General features: G+C 36.6%; 1 protein-coding gene across 1 annotated transcript; it reads right to left on the bottom strand.

Moving 5' to 3' along the window:
• Positions 1–586: 586 nt before the first annotated feature.
• On the bottom strand, positions 587–4,876 carry LOC126688402 (glycine-rich RNA-binding protein 2, mitochondrial-like). Its single transcript, XM_050383078.1, has 5 exons — positions 4,709–4,876; positions 2,473–2,605; positions 2,309–2,377; positions 1,006–1,112; positions 587–937 (listed from the first exon to the last, which is right to left on the bottom strand). Exons 2-5 carry the CDS (start codon positions 2,594–2,596, stop codon positions 803–805), a joined length of 435 nt encoding a protein of 144 aa, XP_050239035.1. The 5' UTR covers positions 2,597–2,605; positions 4,709–4,876; the 3' UTR covers positions 587–802.
• Between the last annotated feature and the right edge of the window lie 16,904 nt (positions 4,877–21,780).

Genomic DNA, 21,780 nt, shown 5'->3' with positions numbered 1-21,780 from the left:
ACAAAATTTTAGTTTCAATATATTATGAGACCAAAAGCCTTTACTTTGTGGTGTAATAAAGCTTAACCCCAAACGTAACCCACACAATGGACAGTGCCAGGCCATTAACTTTTTGAAATGAGCATGTACACAATCCTAAGTCCCAACACATTACACTTGCTCAAAAAAATAAAAAATAAAAAATAAAACACAAACACAATCAACGGAGCAACCACTATTGTTTTATTTTCTTCAAAAAGTTTATTTTAATTAAATCCTTTCAAGTACATTTTTTTTTAATTTTTAGAAACATCTAAAATACAAAATTTTGTTTCCAAATCTCAAAATATAGTTTAGTAGAGGCTTTAGAAATATAATACCAAACAGCTGGCTTCTTCATTCTTCCATGACCAACTTAAGAGAGTTGTTCGATCCACCGTGTTGCATCAACAGAATTTTTTAAAAGGCTAAAGATAACATTGATTCTAAAGAGCATGCAGTTATAAATTATTCTCACTACCAATCATATGATTGCAAAGAAAGCCATATGATCTGCAGTTATGAGTATGCAATATAAATAATGCTTTTGATAGCATTATGTGCAACATTAAACTCCAAATGCCTTTGATGATTGAACTTGGCTATTGTGCTGCTAATATATATAACTAGCAATAAATGACGACAAATTTGTATCAAAACCATACAATACTCCATGGTTAAAACAATTTATCCAAGAAAAAAATCCAAGCAACCCAAAATTCTGAAGGAGCGCCAACTAGCAAGAGAAACAAGCTGATCTCATGCTTGCAAAAGCTGCAACAGCTCAAAAGGCATCTCCACCACCAAAACCTCTGTCTCCACGGTAACCACCACCACCACCACCACCACCACCATAAGATCGAGGGCCAGCAGGTCTGTCATTTGCAAAACTCACACGAATATTTCTCCCATTAAGCTCCTGAAAATTGAAGACATCAGTCATAATTATCATGGCACAGGTTAAAATATCAAGTAATTATTTCTGACCTGGCCATCCATGGCAGACAGTGCTGAGTTGGCAGATTCATCACTGGTGAAGTTAACAAACCCAAATCCTCTAGACCTCCCAGTGTCTCTATCAACAATAACCTTGGCTGTGAAGCAAAATCACCACTGAGAAAACTAGTATTTGTAAACAGCCACTATTAACACAAGAAGTCAAATTTAATTTAAAACAGACGAAGAATTTGGAAAACCCAGTTCTTGGTTTACTTTATGCCAATGACTCGTATCAATAAGCCAAGCAGAAAATGGACTCCATTAATAAGTAATGCAACACGCTCTCTTGTTAAAATAAATATTTCTTTTCTGTGGCACTCACCCCCAAATAAGAGAAAAGTAATCACTATGTCACCAATTCTGTAATTATGAATAAGAAAATAATATGATTGGCTAGCAATCCATCAAAATCGGTAGCACCTAAATCATTATCACCCATATTATTAATTTTATGCTTTGTGATAATTTAAGATATTTAATTGGTTAAGGATTCTAGTAAAAAAGATAATGAAGCTCCCTCATACATGCATATTATGCCCCTTTCAAATAAGAGAAAATATATAAATCCATTGGCTCACAAAATTTAGAAGATGTCCACCTTTACAATTTAAAGATCTATTTGAATGTTTTGCATCTAGTTATTTCACCAATATAAGTGAAAATGGGTGAGGCTCTATCAATATTGATAGGGCGGCATCCAGTCAAAGTTCCTCCATTTTGTATAAACTCAACAAGCTTTGAATAAATATAATATATATATGAGTACTTCAACAAGATATCTCAGATGGACCATAAAATATCCTACAGTCCAAATAATTCTAGCATGGCATACCACTTAACACAATAGGCTAGAGGCTAACCCAAAGTAGTAATGAAAAACTAGTGGAAAATGTTCTAAAGATACCAAAGATTGCTCATCTTTAACGTATGAAGTGGTTATTAGATGTTGCCAGTTGGCAAAATGGCTCAATCTGAAGAATCAGGGAAGTACGGGATGTAGACCTTCGACAATTGTCAAAGGTATGTTCAGCAAAAGTAAGTTCCAAGCACCAATAAGGTAACCACCAATTATTTGTGTGAAAAATTCCCCAAAAGAAAGGACACCCCAATAACTGGCTAATGCAATGCCTAAACGTCTCTTGTAAAAAATACTTCTAACCTGCCCACCCATCTTAACCGACATATTGTCCAGTAAAAAATTAGTATCACTAACTTAAATTGATTTTCGGACATCATGCATAATGCAGGGGATCATGCAGTGCAGGATGTAAACACAGCACATCAAACTTACCATCAATTACATCACCAAAGCCAGCAAATGCATCCTTCAGAGACTGTTCATCAGTGTTGTATGAAAGACCTAAAAACCACCATTATTTGAATAAGTTTCAGAGGTATTCATGGCATAATTCCGCTCAATATGTAATACTTATTACAAAAGTGATTTAGCAATACCTCCAACAAAAAGCTTGCTTGATGACATGTAACGAACAGAATTAAGCATAGATGCAATAGGAGCCTGTCCATTCTGGGAAACACTTAGCCTCAAGAGGCCCCCAACTTTGTTACAAAATGCCATTTTAATTGACTGCTTTCAGGTTCCAAATATACATCAGTGTCAACAAAAATATCTTGTCACCTTAATACTTCTTGACTTGGTTAATTTAAAGAAAACAAAATAAAATAAAAACACACACTGAATCATGCAAAACTTTAAACATGCCTTCTAGCAACAAAAATATTGTTAGACATGACCTAGTGGTTATTCATCTAACAGTTAAAAATTGGTTTTCTTAACCATCTCATCTCAATCCACCTCACTTACAAAAAAGTGCTATTGTAATTCAATAACAGGCTTCTTCAGAGAAGAATGACTTAATTGAGGCACAATGAAAAGAAATAAGAGTGCCCCTGAAATCAGGGAAGTTAGGCTAGTCAGAAAAGAACATGAGTGACCAAGCTGACTAGAGAAGGAACCTATCAAGATGTCCCAATTTCATTTTCCTGTAGACTCAACATATGTTACCAATAAATAAACTTAGGCAACCCAGAAAAATATCAAACTTAAAAATAAGTTTCTTAGGAGCCTCATATGGCAAAAACAAGATCAGAGAAACACAAGCCCTTCTGGTTTTATTGTAACGCCTAAACAAGGTTAAAAGAATCCAGAACACTTTCTCTTAATCCGAAGTAGTTTTGGTAACTTCCATGAGGTTTAAATCTGAAGTGACCACAGACACTACCAGCCAAGTTAGTTAACACCATCAAAAAAAAAAAATTTGGTGGGGGGGGGGGGAGAGGGGGTAGGGAATCATATAAATTTCAACCAAACGGTATTAATGATAGTTTAGCTTTTCAATTTCCCATGACATTATTTTCCATGATTTCCAGCATCCAAACTTGCAACAATGGAAAACTAAAAATTCATTGATGTCACAATAAAATATTTTTTGGAAGTAAGCTCAAATAAAGTATTAAAAGGCTTCTTCACTCTATCTGTTCATTTGCCAAAAAACTTCTGATAAAGTATTTGACAATAAAATAATAGAGAAATACTTTCAAAGCCCACGAAACGTCAGAGGTGGACAGAAGCTTGCAAATTTCACATACTTTTCCCCATTATCTAAAACTAGCATCAAAAGTTTTAAGACTCAAATCCTTAAGAGTCTTCTAAAAGGAAAATAAAAATAATAATAATAAAAATCATGTAAAACCTGGTTTAAATCAGGTGCTCTTAAAAGAAAAGGAAAGTGTATCCCATAGTCAAATAAATAAAAAACTTGGAGCACACGTATTCTGCAATTCAAAAAGGGCTGCAATTTAAACAGTTTTAGTTAATTAAACACCAACTGATCTACTGCAAGTAGTCAATAAATTACATCATAAATCATTATTCAAATTTTCATTTCATTAAAAAGGCATACCCTCGGTGATAAAGGGCAGCAATTTAAACAGTATTAGTTAATTAAACACCAAATGATCTACTTCAAATAGTTAATAAATTACATCATAAATCATTATTAAAATTTTCTTTTCATTTCCATCAAAAAAAAAAAAATTAAATCATTAAAAAGGCATACCCTCGGTGATAAAATTAAATTTTCTTTTACATTACAATGTCATACTCTATGTGAAACTATTCGGTGGACTACACAACCCTTGCTCCTAAAGGGTATGGTTCTGAAATATCATTTCTTAATTTATTCAAAAGTAACTTGCGCTATCATGCACCCTTCCCTGTTATAACAAAAAAAGTGCAGTTGGTTGGATCCAGCCTTTCTTGAAATAAACAACTCGCACACACTCCCTTTCCAAAAAAAATCAATAGGCCGAGCACTGCACTTAGATTTATTGGATTTGTTGCTAAAATATCGGTCATATGGTCACACATACATACATACATACATACATATATGACCATTTTCATCCATAAATGTCAAGAAGAGAACAAAAGAACATAAACATACATATGCAAACAAATATAGATAACGATTTTTTTTTCTGTACAAATCGGAGAAGAGAATGAAAGACTAAAATAAAGTCTCATTTCGCACGAGGTTTCTCAGCAAACAGACAGAAAAGTAAAAGCACTCCAACATCAATAAATAAATAGAACCACAAACAGATCATATATGAGAAAACAAAAAAAATACAGAATCAAAATATGTAGAGAGAGATAGCGAGGCTTTACCTCGGAGATTAGGGTTTAGAGAGAGGAAGAAGAAGAAGCGGCTAGGGTTTAAGCCAAAAGGAGGTAAAGTGAGTGACAGTGTGGGCCGGTTAAATGGAAATTATCTTGGGGGCTTTTATAGGGCTGAAGTTGGAGTAGGGTTTTGTTCACCTGTGGCTGTGGTGTCTTTATTTTTGCAATCCTTCACGTTTACCCTTTAAAAAAAAAGTCTCGTTTATTTATGGACAGCTCGTTGAATTGAATTTGGATTTGACTAATTTTTCAACTTCTCCTTAGGTGAAATATTTTGCAAGGAAAAATTTAGTGGATGCCTTAAAATTTAATTAGAGTATGATTGGATATCGCTTATCGTTGAAAACTGAAAACTAAAAATATTATAACAAAATAATTTTTAAATATGTGAATAATGCTATGGGACCCAAATTTATATTGAAATATATGTTTAAATGACTTTTGTGGGTTTGTGAACAGTGCCATGAAACCCATATTTTTTCAACAAAACGTACATGTGCTGAAATTTCAGTGCAATCCAAACACTCACTTAGTGTCTTGGTCTGATGATAAAGAACTATTATTAGGAGCAGATGCTATAAGTTAAAACTCTCTAAAAAAAACTATTTATAAAAAAAAAATAAAAAAAACCCTTTTTTGACATTTATTTATATTTCTGTAAAAGGGGTATATTTTCCTAAAATTATCTATTATCAAATGCCCTAAAGGCATTCGTACATGACCCATTTTGTAATAAGAGATTTGGAATTCAAACCTCATTACGCCAAAAATCAATTGGTTTCTTGAACAAGGATTATTCATAATAGATCTAATTAACAACTTGAATTTAAAACTTATTAATTCTATCAACCGGGGTCTAAATTTCTCAACAAGTAGTATCAGAACGGGTACACTCTGATTGAATTAATTTCCTGAGTGTGATCGTTGACCCCCGTTGTCATAGAAACTGTTGATTGTTTTGATTTGCATGATCTTGTGTTGAATGATGATGATGATGATATTCAAGATGCTTATTATAAGCTTTATAAATTTTGTATGAAATCTCTTAAAAGTTCTACAAAATTAAAAGCTAAATTTAAAAAGGTTAAACTTAAAAAAGATGAATTGATTACAAAATTGGATGAAGCCAATAATTTGAATGAGAATTCAAAAAATCAATTTTTATCTCACGTGGGCAAAATTAAGAGTTTGGAAGAGCAACTAGTTGAATCTAAAACTGAAGTTGAAAATTAACTAGTGTCAAACTTGTTGTAAAGCCCTCAAAAGAAAAAGGGTTTTTTATTCCTCTATTTAAAAGGAATAATGAAGAGTTGAAAGCTAATTTTGCTAGGATAGATAAAGGTAAAAAATCTAATGTTAACACTGAAGTTTAAACTTATGTCTAAAACTCCTCCTAGTTTGAATAAAAAAAAAAAATCTAAATTTGCCCACACTTGTCATCATTGTCATATTGTTGGTCATATTAGGCCTAATTGCCCTAAGTTAAGGTCTCTATCAACCTCCAAGGTTAGACTTCCTTCTAGGAAGCCTAGTAGTTTTAAAACTACTAATGTTTGTCACAATTGTGGTGCTTCCGATCACACTCGCCCTAATTGTTTCAAGTTGTTTCCTCCTAAGCGAGTGTCTAATACGTCTCATCCTTTGTCTAAAAGCTCTGTACCTATTTTTGGTAAGTTATTAAAAGATTTAAGTTTTTTAACTCAATTTCAAGGGAATTCTAATTCTTTTATGTCCTTTAGTAGTCATATTAGGACATATGCTTTTTCATCTTCACAGCCAAAGACTCGTGTTATGTGGGTGATGAAAGATTCCAAGACTTAATTGCCTTTCTATTTGTTCTCTACTTTAATTCTTTCTATCTAAAGTAGGACTTTCATGCTTGATTTATTATCTGTTTTTGGAATCATGCTTTCATGCATTGCATTGTTTTGCATATATTTATTTTTGCATTTTTTTTTCTTTTTTTGCTTTCAAGAAAAGAAAAGAAAAAAAACTAAAATTTTTTGAAAAATACAAAAACATTGTGTGTATGTGTATACTAGTACTTGTGTATCTTTGGATGGCCATTAAAAAGGTTTCTTAACTTTGTATCTCTAGTAGCTTAGATGAGTATCGCCATGCACAACTAAGCAATGTGAGCTTTGTGGCTCATTATATGATTTGTATGATTTAGTTAATTGTTTATCATTCATATCTTTATCACTCTTTTTGACTGGAAGGACTACAAAATCATAAGAGAAAGGCATAAATAATCATCTCACCACTAAAACTAGTCAATCATAAAACATCTGTGTGCAACTTATAAAAGCCATGCTCGGTAAGGTGTAGTACTTGCACAACAAGAACAAGATGTTTGGCTAACATAATAGGGTATTTCTTTTCTCTCTCCCATATGCCCATGCATGATATGCCTTTTTACTTAAAAGAAAAAATATGCAAAGAACATGAAAAGCAAAAAGAATCAAAATGCTTTTAAATATGGTTGCAAGCATGTTTCTAGGAGTTTGGCTAACATAATTGGGTATTTCTTTTCTCTCTTCCATATGCCAATGCATGATATGCCTTTTTACTTAAAAGAAAAAATATGCAAAGAACATGAAAAACAAAAAGAATAAAAATGCTTTTAAATATGGTTGCAAGCATGTTTCTAGGAGATGTGGGAGTTATATGATGTATCTCAAAGGTAATGGTCCTCATCAAACAATTTTGATTGTGTATGGATGTTCTTAATTCTCTTATATCATTATCTTTACATGATGAGACACTTATGCTTTCTTGCAAAAGCCCATAGATCTGTCAGGAGTACTCGATCACCTCCAACTTGAGGTTCCCAACAAGAAGGACTAGCTCCGCATGCTTTGCTATAGTAGGCTAATATTTTGAAAATGGACAATGTTAAGACAAGCCTAAGGAATGTAAAGAAGAAAGTGCAAAGAATAAAGACAAAGAGAACTCACAGCCTGTGTGCCTTGAGGAAAAGGATAACCTATGACATTAGGGTTACGCCCCACAGAACGCTCCCTGGCAAACCCGTCTACACCATAGGTTTAAACTGACCAAGGCAAGCGAGGAGGATCAACAAGACCACCAGTAACTAGACTAGTCGCACCCTAAAATATTCACCACATTTGAGTGTCACTACATACAGGATATGCAAGATAAAGAGAAAGAAAAGATGGTAGAGAGAAAGTACATAGCCCAATGGGAAAAGGAGACATAAGACGATCCTAATTGAACTCATCATAGTCCAGGTCACCCAAGAGCCGCTGAGCATAGGCAATACCTCCACTCCACAATTGGTATTCAACGTCAGACATTAAAATGGGGTAAGCATGAATGCATGAGGATCCATAGGCACCTGAGTATCAATACCTACCAACTGGAAAGAAACCTACTCAGCAAGGTATAAAACCCTCAAGCCAACACCCTAAAAAAGCTGGGAGGTCTTAAAACAGACGATGGTAGCCGCCTCTAGATCTGGGTCATTAACCAAAGGAACACCTGCCCAAGGTCCCCAAACAATCTACAAGGACACTTATGATTAGAAAGAAACCTTTGAAGCATGCAATGATAACTAGAAGAAAGGAATTTTACTCACCGAGTTAGAGGTAAGGCCGTTAAGATGAGCCCAGACTGAAAGGAAGACCTTCAGGTTCACATCCGCGCCTAATGCTGCAAGAAAAAAAGCACAGATATAGTGTGCAAGATGATAGTTTGCATGAAAAGGAACACAGATATAGTTTGCAAGATGATATTTTGCAAGAAAAAAAGGACATGGGTACAGTTTGCAAGAGAGTAAGACACTGTTTGCAAAAGTATGAAATGCAGTTTGTAAACCTAAATGACATCTCAGAAATATGAAACAAATACAATTTGCAAGAGTATGAAGTACAATTGGTAAAACTACATGGGAAAAGGAAAAGAGTCTAACCTCAAGGAGCTTCCAAGGCCCCGCTAGCTAGCGTAAAGTCCCCCGGCTCAATGTGTCCATGACTGAGTAGAGGTAGGCAAGGCAAGCATGGCCCCAGTTTGCCTCCTGAGCTTGCTCAAAGTCACGAAAGAGAGCTAGCCACCTCAGAGACCGTGTTTGACCTCCATTGGCAAAGAGACATGCCCCCACCACATACAACATAAACGCCTTGGCCATCTGGGCACGATCATCTGAAGTTGCCTGAGAATGAGGCCTGTAGTCCCTCTCCAGATCAAAGTAGCGAATATGCTCACTAGGGTAGGCACGCCCTAGCAAGTCTATGCCTAGCTAAATGCCCAACTCACCCTCCAAGTTAATGATGGGCCCATGGGATCTCAAACCATTCATCCGGTGAAAATCATGAGGAGTCACTGTGATCTCCCTCTCAACAATATGGAAAGTGTGGATAGTGTCCCACCACCTTTCAGCAAAGGCCTAAACCAGTATGTCGCTGGCTGCACCCTCAAGAAGGAGGCATATGAATGGCCCGAAACTGGCTACATTCACCAATGCCTTCATCACAACCGTTACGATCTGACACCATATGAATATGTGGCTAGCGCTACCCCACTCGAGTAAGGCTACAAACCCTGTAGAAGACAAAAATAGGAGCATAAGAATCATTTTGGACCAAAAATAAGTATAAAAAAAAAAAAAAAATCAAACTAGGCTTAAAACTAAGATTCTAAGTCTCAGTATGTGCACGCATATTGAGTGTATGTGTACACATACCCTGTGTAAGCGTGCGCTTGCTGAGGCATGTGTTCATGTGATTTTATGAACATCTATGCATACACATACAGAGTGTACATGCACGCATATAGCTTGGTCATGCATGCATACACGATGCATGCATACACATGAGTGCAACTAGAACGGTTTCTTCGACATTCTCAGCTTACCATGGTTCAAACCTCATCCAAAACATGTTCCTACCCCTCCTAGGACATCAAGTTTTCATCTAAACCCATCCCACAACAAAACCCAAGCATTTACAAGTCTAAAAACATATTAAGACAGAAGATCAGAGCAAAACTTAAAAATGAGAAAAGTTTGAAAAAGTTACTAATCTAGCCCTTGCATTGTCAGAAGATGATCATTTGATCTGTAGAGCAATGGAGGAGACTTATTCAACCTTGTGGCTCCAACCTAATGGGTGAGGTTGAAAACTTCACCGATGATCAAGTAAGAAGGTTTCTTGGTCTTGGGTGTCATTGGAGAGAATAAGAGATTTTAAGAGAGAAAGATTTCAAATTATGAGGGAATGAGGGAGAAACTGAAGCTTTTGCAAGGAGAAAGTGGAAGTTGAAGAGTTAGAGAGAGAATGAAAAGATGAAGAAGATGAAAAGAATGAAAAGAATGAAAAGAAAAAAAATGGTTGGTAACCATTGAGAAAATGAAGAGGCGGGAAAGAAACCTAGTGGCTAAACTACATGTAGTTTAGGCCCCAACTAACTACATGTTGTTTAGTAAAAATAAAAAAATAAAAATAAGGTATCCCCAATAGACTCCCAAAAGGTAGGAAATGAAAGGAAAAATTCAAAATCATCCCTAGTGAATCAAGAAACATCAGAAGTTACAAAGACACGCTGAAATGATAGAAATACCCCTCAGTGGGTCGAAAGGCATAAGAATTTCAAGGAAACTCCCTCAAGAGTTAGAATCACCAAGGAAACTCCCTCGTGAGTTAGAATCACCAAAGAAACTCCCTCATGAATCATAACTACCAACAGAACCTCCCAATGAGCCATAAAAAGAAGATTTTCCCCAATGGATCATACATCATCAAGGACTTCCCCATAAGTCAAAAAATTACCAAGAAAACCCTCGTGTATGTTTAGAAAGCCCCTTGAGTGAGTTTTCCGCCCAAGATCACAACCACCACCATACTTGTGCATATATCTTTCAGGAATTGAATATGTAAGCACAAACCCCCAAGATAAGTCAGAAAAGAAGAATACAGAATTTGAGTTCATATCCTTCTTGGAGCTGAACATGTACACCAGAACTAAGGTGCAAGCCACTTAGAATAGAAGAGTTTGAGACAAAGGCAAGAGCCATCTAGAAGTGAAGAGATTGAGATAGATACAGAAATTACCTAGAGGTAAGGGCCACTCGAAGAAGTTTGAGGCAAGAGCCCCAGATGGACACCACAGAGATGTATTCTTTTGGCTCATAAGAGTACTTTATTTGTTTGGTTAATGGTTGAGATTGTTGGCTATGTTTGTTTTTCTTTTTAATTGACTTTAGGATAGTGAGTCACTTGCCTTTTGCTTACAATTGGCAAACTAGGTTTTGGGATAGTGAACCTATCGTTACTCGTTTCCCAAGTAACGCCCGTGGGACTTCGGACATACGAATCCCACGAAACTCTATAGAGTTGCACCCCACCCTATGTATGTGTGTTGTTTGCCATGTGCGTGGGTTAGGCCCGAGCCATACATCGAAACAAAATGTTTGTCTCTTTTTCTTCTGATTCCAATAGCTGAGCTCATGAATCAAAAGAAGGGCATTTGTAGCCTCCTCATTTTGTACCCCTTATGACTCAGGCCCTCGTTCCTCTATGATGGTAGTACTCTAAGGCCCAAGGTTCGTTTAGGGTCCAATCTGATGAAAATTGACTTAAGGAAATATTTATGGAAAATATAACTTATTTTCAAAAGGAATAAAACAATTTTTGTAAAAGAAAGGCTGCTGGAAATCCTATGTATGCGCATGCATACTGTAGACACTCGATTTTGCACCCATAATTTAATCTTGAAAGATGGCTAGAGTGACCATTCATATACCCAAAATTTAGAGTTGCATTACATGTATTAATTTATTCATTGCATATCATAAAAATGATCTTGAGATTCTAACGGTCGCGACAAATTCTTCGATTTCCAAATTGAACCGTCGGATTGAAAGATATCACAAGATCAAGTTTTCATGGTCTGCATGCATTCTGTTTAGGTGGAACCAATCACATGTGATTAATTTAAATTAATTCTGATTGGTTAAATAATTAAAATTAATTAAATAATTTTGTGATTAGTTGTTGGTTAGTGTCAAAAATAGGCTTGCTTGCATGGGAATAAAGTGAATAATCAAATAACAAAGAAGTTATGGCTAATCAAGTTTTTTTGGAATATTTATCTATAAGATAATTATCACTTTAAAGACCTGAATATCAAGAAAAATTGATTAATTTTTAGAATACGGATTAAAAACGCATCTATGTGCAATTTCCAGCTAAAAAATCCTCAAAAAAAGAGTCTAAATAGGACCAAAATTCAAACGTGAGCTTGGCACCCAAGAGGGCCTATCAGCACTCTTAGAGTGCCGACTAGCCCAAATGCTCAACCCGGCCTGGGAACTTCCTGATTGAGATAAAGCCTATCTTTTTCGACTTTTTAGAGATAAGGACGTGTTCCAATTCATATATGATCTCATTCAGCTTATTTTTTAAGCATCCCAACCTCTATAAATAGAGGAAAAAGATCATAATTAGGGGCACTTCTTTTCTGACATCTCTACTCCCCTTACGTTAAAGACGTTCTGGAGGCTTTTTCTTTAGGAACTTCCTTTTTGTAAGTAAAGTATTTTAGACCTCAAAGAAGTGAATAACCTTCTTTGATTTCTAAAATATTCTTTCATTTGAAGAGCATGCTCATGCAAGAGGTATTTAATTATGTCTTGTATTTTTCTCTTCTTTTCCATTAATTAGCATGTTGTTGTTCGTTGCATGAATATGGTTAATATGTTTTATTGTGCCTTGTTCTAAATTCTTATTTGCTATGCTTAGATATTTAGTTGAAATTTTCTTTAACATGTTCTTTAGTTGATTGTCTGTTTTAATTTTTTTTTCTTTGATTTCAAAATCTGTTAATGAATATCAAAACTGATCTGCATCTTTCTTAGATGCAGATCTAAATTTTTTTCAAATATAAAACTGATCTATATCTTCCTTAGAAACAGATCTGAATTTTTTCAAATGTCAAAATTGATCTGTATCTTCCTTAGATGCAGATCTGAATTTTTTCAAACATCAAAGCTTATCTGTATCTTCCTTAGATACATATTTGAATTTTTTTTCTAAGAAAGTTTTCTTTTTTATAAAATTGCAGATTTTGAAATTCTAAAGAAGGAATTAAGAGCTAGGTTAAAGTTTGTTTGTTTGTTTGTTTGATTTTTTTTTTTTTTTTAATGTCATTCCATGAATATGTGGTGCATGCATAGTAAGTTTGTCTCATGGATGTGAATCCTCTTTCAAAAGTCCTTTTTTTTTTTTTTTTTTTACTTTCAAAAACAGATCTGATTTTTACAAATCAAATCTCATTTTTTTTACTTTTAAAAACATATTTGATTTTTACCAATCAAATCCCATTTTTTTACCCTTTACAAAAATAGATATGATTTTTACAAATTAAATATTTTTTTTTCAAAACAAATCTAATTTTTCTTTTAAAATCTAATTTTTACAAATTAAATTTTTTTTTAATTTAATTTTTGTCAAGTGTTTGTTATGTGTTATAACATATCATTCAACATATACAAAAGGGTATATAATGGTCATTGGAGTCTAGAAGACCAGACTCTATCTGGGCGGAATGGATGCCTAACACCTTTCCATTCCGTAACCTAGCCTTTGAACTTAGGTTTTTGGTTAGTAGATTAGTGTTTTGTCTTTAGTTTTGGTAGAATGTAACTAAGACCAAAGCTTTGTATTTTCCTTTTTTGCATAGATTGTAACTAGGACCAAAGCCTTGTAAGGCTAATCTACCAAATTGTACTTTATTTATTCAATTAATGACATTATAAGTATTTTGAATATGTAATTGTATGTATATTAAAAAAAAATAAGTGGCGACTCCACACCACTTACCTAAAAAGAAAGGTGCCTTAAAGTACCAAAATCTCTTTTTTGAGGGCACCCGAGTTTTTCCCAGTCTTTCACAGTGGCGACTCCACTGGGGATGTCGAGGGCTAAGTTTCGTATTAGACTTTTAGTGACCAATTATATACCCTTGTTTTTTGTATGATGTTGCTGTTTGTTTGGTTGTCTATGTCTTGAGATGTTTGTATAATATTTTTTTGTTTGTATTGCCATGTTGATTGTTAAAAGCTTTCCCTAACTGTCATAGTGTGTGTCAACAAAACAACAAATATGTATGCACCCATCTCAACATATGGTGGTAGTAACCATGGATCACTGGTCTTCATTAGATTCAGGTACCTAGTGGCGAACTCACCAACTCATAGCCTAAAGTCACTAGATCATTTTTTGTTGACTATAAAGGTTAAACCATGCCATTTGGACCAATGTAATGTTCATTACATTACAAGTTAGGAGGTGTAACATCCTACCTATGGGAAACAATGAAACAACAAACCCACCCTACAAAGTAATGACTTAGAACCTACCCTTAGGGCGGTCCGTGATAAAATTGCATTGCATGTTGTGTGTGTTCGTTTGGTTCGTAGATTGATATAGATGGGACCTTGCTTTGTTTGACCCAACCAAGTAGGGGAGAATTTGTTCAAGATCAAAGGGAAGACTCCAAAGAGAACCCAAGACTGACATTCAAACTAGTAGTTCTAGTTCTAAGTCCATCACAGTATTGAAGCCCGTAAGCATAGAAGACATTCCACTACTGCAACATCACAATCCTATGTTTGATCTACAAGATAGTCCAAGCCACAAGAAGTCCGAAGACTCCATCACCATGGCGGAAGGGGGAGAACATCCGAACACTGAAGAACCCATGAACACTCAAGGGCTATTGAACACCATGGTAGTAAGCCAAATTCAATTAAGAGAAGACATAAACCTTATCATACAGCAGTTTCAGAACCTAAAAGGTGGCCAATAGAAGAACAAGACTGATCATAATCCCCAAACCATGGAGGGTGAGAAGAAGATTAACGAGAGGATAAACAAGGTGGAAGAGATGATCAAAAGAGCCCACAAGATGGAAGACCTCATGGACTACCAATCACTCTCACTTTTCCCCGATGTGAGATTGCCTCCCAAGTTCAAAATGCCAACCTTGAACAAGTTCGACAGGACTAGCTGCCCAAAGTCCCATTTGAAGATGTACATGAGGGCCATGCAGCCCCTAGGAGCAACTGAAGAGTTACTTGCTCAAATGTTTCAAAATACCTTGACTGGAGCTGCTCTCAGGTGGTTCCTCAACCTAGATGATGCTAGAGCAAGGAGCTTGGAGGACATCTGCTGTGAGTTTCACAATCAATACAAGTATAACATAGAGGGGGATGTGACGAGGAGAGATTTGGAGACTACTAAGCAAGAGCCGAAAAAATCTTTCTTTACCTTCATTACCAAGTGGAAGTCCAAAGATGCACAGATGATGAATAGGCCAAGTGAAGAAGAACAATTAACCATGGTTGCAAAAAACTTATTGCCTGTGTACATTAAATAGTTTTTTGCTCAATATTTTCCTAATTTTAAAACTTTGATTGCTGCTGGAACCCAAATTAAGGATGCAATAAATAATGGCACTATAAAGAATGAAGACCCACCAAGGTTTAAAAAGAATTTAGGATCTAGTTCTAAAACTGTAGAAGTTTCTATTATATACAAAAATGATCCTTACCAACTTATTGCTCTTGTTGGCCCTGTGCGAATATCACAAGGGCTACCTCCAAGGCCTAGGAGGGAATTTCATGAGTTATATATGCCTGTGAGTCAAGTGTTTGAAAAACTAAAAGCAAAGGGGTTGCTAAAACCCTTAGACCCAAGACCAATCCCAAACTCATTGCTTGCAAGATTTAATGTGAGTAAGAGATGTGCATACCATCAAAGCCTTGGCCACAACACTAACAAGTGTTTTGGCCTTCGTCATGCAATTCAAGATCTAATAGACATTAAGGTGATTGCACCATCTACAAGGCCTAGCATCACTAATAATCCCTTGCCCAACCACAATTTTGGGAGAAGGCCTAGGATTAATTGCATGATGACTGGAGAGGAAGGAGAAAAGGACCACTCTGAGTTGATTTATGACCTACTCGAGTGCTTTATGATGACATGGGAAGAGTTGATGGGTATGATATCCATTGCAGGGTTATGATATATGGAGTGAAGATGCTACAGAAACCCCAAATTACCAACATTCACAAATTGGGGGAGACATTTCAAACCCCAATCAAACTACCCAACATCCACAGATAGGAGGAAGCACTTCAAACCCCAAGCAAGTTACCAAGCACCTACACATGAGGGGAGACACTTCGAACCCCAACCAAACAACTCAACACCCACATATAGGGGCAGACACTTCGAACCCCAATCAAATGACCCAATACCCACATACGGGGGGAGACACTTCAAACCCTAAGATATTGATCTAAATGACCCATCAAAAATTGCCCACATCACAAGGGGGGAAACACTTCAAACCCCCACATTTGAAGATAGACAACCCAAAAGAAGCATTGAACAAATCTACCCAACAAACACCTACTAAAGAGGATGAAGTACTTAAGCAGTTGTAAAAAACTCAAGCCAATATATCTTTATGGGGTTTACTCATGGCCTTATACAAGCATCGCTAGAATCTGGTAGACCTTCTCAATCAAATCCAAGTCCTTACAACTGTTACTCCATAAGGTCTGAATGCCATGATTGGGTCTATAAGTAGGGAACTCATTATTTCTTACTCTGATAAAGATTTGACAAAAAAGGGGAAGCACCATAATGACCCATTGCACATTACTGTATATGCCAAAGGTAAAAGGATTCCAATGGTTCTAATTGATGATGGAAGTGCCTTAAATGTGTGTCCTTTAAAGACTACAAGTTGCTTGGGCCTAAGTATTGAAGATTTTGTGTCGACAGATCAGCATGTGAGGGCGTATGACAATAGTAGAAGGGAGGTCTTGGGAACTATGACACTAGAGCTCACTATAGGGCCAATGATCAAGAAGGTAGAAGTTCAAGTCCTAAACATAGCCTTGTGTTTCAATATGCTCCTAGGATGACCATGGATCCATGATACAAAGGCTGTACCCTCATCCCTATACCAAAAGGTTCGGTTTCCGTATAAAGGAGCCATAGTTAACATATATGGCGATACTTTGACCGTATCAAAGCCCATTTTTGGTATTGATTTTGAGAAATAGCCATTGACCTTGGATGGCTTTGAAATTAAGAAGCATGGTTTTGAAAGAAGAGAAAAAAAGTAGAGAAGATCCCCATGGGCTTTGCTCCCTATAGCAACAATAATGTGGTGGCAATTATGAGAAGAATGAATTACCTTCTAGGGATGAACTTAAGGAAGACTGTGAAGAAGGCAACTGCTCAAGTCCCAATAATTCCTACTGCCACATCACCTTTTGGGCTAGGTTATAAGCCCACTAATGATGACTTGCTAGAGATGGAGGTGAGAAGAATGGCCCGTGCAAAGGCCAAGGCAAAGGGACTTCCTTGTCCCCCGGAACCCCTAAAGCCCTATACTCCCACATTGAACAGAAAATTTGTTAAAGCTGGAGATAGTCAACACTATTAGGGGTTCCTTGAAGCAAGATTTGATCCTAAGTCAAGAACAATGATGCCTGGGTTTGAGCTATTATTTGATTGTAACAACAAGGTTCTAGAACTGAAGAAAGAAGACACAACTTGGGTCCCCACTGATTGGGCTGATTACATGGACCTTGATGCAATGACTACACTTCTGGGAAATGCCATTTGCAGTATAGAAGAAAAAGAGTACTGGAAGGCTTGCGAACATGCATTGAAGCGCCCATATAAAGCAAGAACAAGTAATGAAGATGAGGAAAGGGGAGAAGCCCCTAGCGATGATGATGAATGTAACAACAAGAGTGATAGTAGTAGTGATAGCAACAGCAATGGTAATGAAGATAGCGAGGATAATAGCAACAGTGATAGTGAAAGCAATAATAGTGAAGACTATGATCGCCAATATAGTGGCAATGATTGGGGTAAACCCCCTAGTAATATAGAAGATGAAGATGTAGGACCTTTCTATGAAGACCACTTTGATGATGATGTGGATTATTGTGATGGAGATATAGAGGATGATGCTGAAGCTGAACCTATAAATGCGAAAAATGATGCTAAAAGTGAAGAATATGAGTTAGAAAATGTGCTAGAAGTTGTAGAAGATGAGGCGAAAGTTGAAAATAAAGAAGCTGATGATATAGATTATGATGATTACCCCTACGGGCGGTCCTCAGATTAAAGCTACATTATTAATGTTAGTTCAAGATCAGGACCTCGATATGACAAGCATGGTAGAGAAATTCCTAAGTTAGGGTCATTCCACAATTTAGAGTTTGGCTCATTGACCTCATACACTGAAGAAGAGGATGACATAGATGCTAGATTGGCCACCTTAGACAAAAAGCTGATGATCTACAGTTTCAGAAACTTAACACTGGAGAATCTTGAAGGTGAAGATGAGAAAATGGAAGGGAATGAGTTAGAATACCTCCCCCAATACATCTTTCCATGCAACAAAGGGAAGCAAGATCTGTTTGGTGAATGGATGGATAGTATAGGGCGTCTGGATGCTTATGTGTCTGACAAGCCCACAGATATGGAGATTGATGGTGAAGGCATGGACTATATGGATGAAGACCTCATGGTACTAATGCTGAGGGAAGAAGGAACTCATTGGGAGCCACTTGCCATTGTTGAAGTCACAACCGAGTTGAAGAATTGGGCATGGGAGGGAGCCGCCCACCCCATGGAAGACTCTATGGAGAAGATCAAGAATGTTAAGCCAATCACTCTTGCCAAAAAAAGTGTTTCTATCCTATTGAGTCTGTTTCTACTAGTATTATTGTTCCTGTTGAGTCTGTTTGTGATCATATTCCTATAGAGTCTATTTCTGTTGAGTCTATTGAGAACTCTTTTCCTTATGATGTCATTTTTTATTCTGCTTATTTGTTGGCTTTGAATGTTTTTATTTCGGAAATTGGTAAAGAAACTCTTAATAATAAGGAATTCAAACAAGGGCATGTAGAACTTATAAAATAAGGAACCTAACCTGTTAGCCTGGGAACTGATGATGAACCTAAAATGATATAAGTGAGCAATACCCTAACCTCCTCTAAAAAAGATGCATTAGTTGCCCTACTAAGAAAATTCAAATAGGTATTTGCATGGTCATACGAAGACATGCCTGGCATTGACACAGATATAGTGCAACACTACATTCCAACAAATCCAACCATGAAGTCGGTCAAGCAGAAGTTAAGAAGAATGAAGCCAGAATGGACTCTCATGATCAAAGAAGAAGTCGAGAAATAGTACAATGCAGGATTTCTAAGAGTGGTAAACTACCCAGAATGGTTAGCTAATGTGGTTTTGGTGCCAAAGAAAGATGGGAAAGTGAGAATGTGTCCGGACTTCTGAGATTTGAATAAGGCTAGCCCAAAAGATGATTTTCCCTTGCCTCACATTGATATCTTGGTTGATAACACAGCAAGACATGCCTTGCTATTATTTATGGATGGTTTTTCAAGATACAATCAGATGAAAATGGCTCTGGAAGATATGGAGAAGACCTCCTTCATTACTCCATGAGGGACATATTGCTACAAAGTCATCCATTTGACCTTAAGAATGCTAGTACTACTTACCAACATGCAGCCACTACTCTGTTGCATGATTTGATCCACAAAAAAGTAGAAATTTATGTGGATGACATAATAGTGAAGTCCAAAGACCGTGAAGGACACATACCAGCTTTACGGAAGTTTTTTGAAAGAATCCAATTCTATTAGTTCCGGTTGAATCCAAAGAAGTGCACTTTTGGCGTAACATCTAGAAAACTGTTGGGGTTTATGGTAAGTCAGAGGGGAATTGAAGTCGATCCTGACAAAATCAAGGCAACTGTAGAGATGAAGCCTTTAAGGACTAAAAAGGAAATCCGAGAGTTTTTAGGAATGATACAATACATCAGCAGATTCATAGCCCAGCTCACCATGACATGTGAGCCACTGTTCCAACTACTCAGGAAAGAAGTTCCCACAATATGGAATGAAAATGTCAAGAAGCTTTTGAGAAGATTAAGAATTATCTTATGAAACCACCAATATTGGTTCCACCGATACCTAAAAAGCCATTATTGTTGTATCTCACAACTATGGATACAGCAATGGGGGCTTTGCTTGCTCAATACCTAGAGGAGTCTAGTAAGGAGAATGCAATTTATTACGTTAGCAAGAAGATGTTGGCTTATGAAGAGAAGTATTCACCACTTAGGAAGACGTGTGTAGCACTTGTATAGGCAACTCGCAAACTCAGACATTACATGCTAGCTTTCAAAGTCATGTTGATTGCAAGAATGGATCCTTTAAAATACTCTATAAAAAAGCCGTGCAAGATGGGAAAACAGCTAAATGGGTTCTGCTTCTATCAGAATTTGATATTAAATATGTGACTCAAAAATCTGTGAAGGGGAGAGCAATTGCTGATCACTTAGCCCACTATTCACCAGAAGAAGCTGAAGAAATCCAAGGAGACTTTCCGGATGAGGATATCATAGGGATAGAGCTAGAATCATGGAAGATGTATTTTGATGGTGCTACTAATCAAAATGTAAGTGGCATTGGAATTCTCTTAATTACTACAAAAGGGACACACATCCCATTCTCTGGTAGGCTCAACTTTCTCGCCACTAATAATGCCACTGAATATGAAGCTTGTATTATGGGGTTACAAGCAGCCTTAGGTCTTGGAGTGAAAGAGTTGGAAGGGTGATTCAGCCTTGATAATATCCCAGATTTAGAATAGATGGAAGATCAAGGAAGAAAGGCTAATGCCTTATCATGAATGTCTTCAAAAGTAGGCCTCGAAATTCAATAAGATCCAGTACCAATATGTGCCAAGAATGCAGAATCAGATTGCAGATGCTTTAGCAATAATGACATCCATGATAGATGGACCTAGGAAGGATGAAAACCAATAGTGGTGGAGCAAAAGGAAAAGCCAGCTTATTGCATGTCAATAGAAGAAGATGAGGAAAAGAATGGAGAAGGTGAATGGTATTTAGACATTCTACAATATCTCAAGGATGGGTCATACCTAAAGTCTACAGACAAGAATGACTAATTGACCATCAGAAGGTTGTCCGCCAATTATATTGTTTGTGGTCAGAGGCTTTACAAAATATCATTTGATGGAATTGATCTCCTTTGTGTGACTGCCAAAGAAGCATAGCAAATAATTGAATAGGTTCTTGAGTCCAATTATGGGCCACACATGAATGCACACATGCTGTCACGAAAAATAATGAGACAAGGTTATTATTGGACTACAATGGAAGCAGACTACGCAGCTTATGTTTGGAAGTGCTATCAATGCCAAGTCCATGGAGATCTGAAGCATATGCCATCTATGCCATTACATACCATGACTTCACCCTAACCGTTCTCTATATGGGGAATAGACATTATTGGGAAGATTCACCCAACAACATCCAATAGCCATGAATTTATACTTGTTGCTATTGATTATTTCACTAAATGGGTAAAAGTTGCCTCATACAAGGTTTTGAACTCGAAGAAAGTTGCTCAATTTATTCAAATTAATGTCATTTGTAGATATGGGGTACCGCATGAAATTATCTCAGACAATGGGCTGCATTTCAAGGGAGAAACAGAGAAGCTACTTCGACAATTCAATATTCAACACCACAAATACTCACCCTACCATCCTTAGACTAATGGAGCAGTTGAGGCTGCAAACAAAAATATAGGGCGAATTCTGAAGAAGAGCATGAAGAACTACAAGGATTGGCATCTACAATTACCCTATGCACTTTGCAGGTATAGAACATTAATTCGGTCTTTCATAGGAGCCACTCCTTATTCCTTGGTGTATGGGATGGAAGTAGTCCTTCCCATTGAAATGGGTGTTCGTTCATTAAGAACAGTATTAGAGAGTGAAATCCTTGAAGTAGATTGGTTGCAAAGTAGATATGACCAATTATGTGATGGATATCATGTACACAGCGGAAGAAATTAACGGATCTACTTCATTCACAATTGATAACATGCACTATGTAAGTTTCAAAATTTAAGAATAAGAAAGTGTACCTTAGTGCGGTGAAATTCA

This window comes from Quercus robur, chromosome 6 (assembly GCF_932294415.1).
Source record: "Quercus robur chromosome 6, dhQueRobu3.1, whole genome shotgun sequence".
Classification (NCBI taxonomy): Eukaryota; Viridiplantae; Streptophyta; class Magnoliopsida; order Fagales; family Fagaceae; genus Quercus; species Quercus robur.
This window is presented reverse-complemented; position numbering and strand designations above follow the sequence as displayed.

Coding starts and splice junctions, on each gene's coding strand:
- LOC126688402 (XM_050383078.1), bottom strand. CDS start 2,596: ATGGCATTTTGTAACAAAGTTGGGGGCCTCTTGAGGCTAAGTGTTTCC. Junction 2,378..2,472: donor AAGCAAGCTTTTTGTTGGAG/GTATTGCTAAAT, acceptor GGTGGTTTTTAG/GTCTTTCATACAACACTGAT. Junction 938..1,005: donor TGTCTGCCATGGATGGCCAG/GTCAGAAATAAT, acceptor TTCAATTTTCAG/GAGCTTAATGGGAGAAATAT.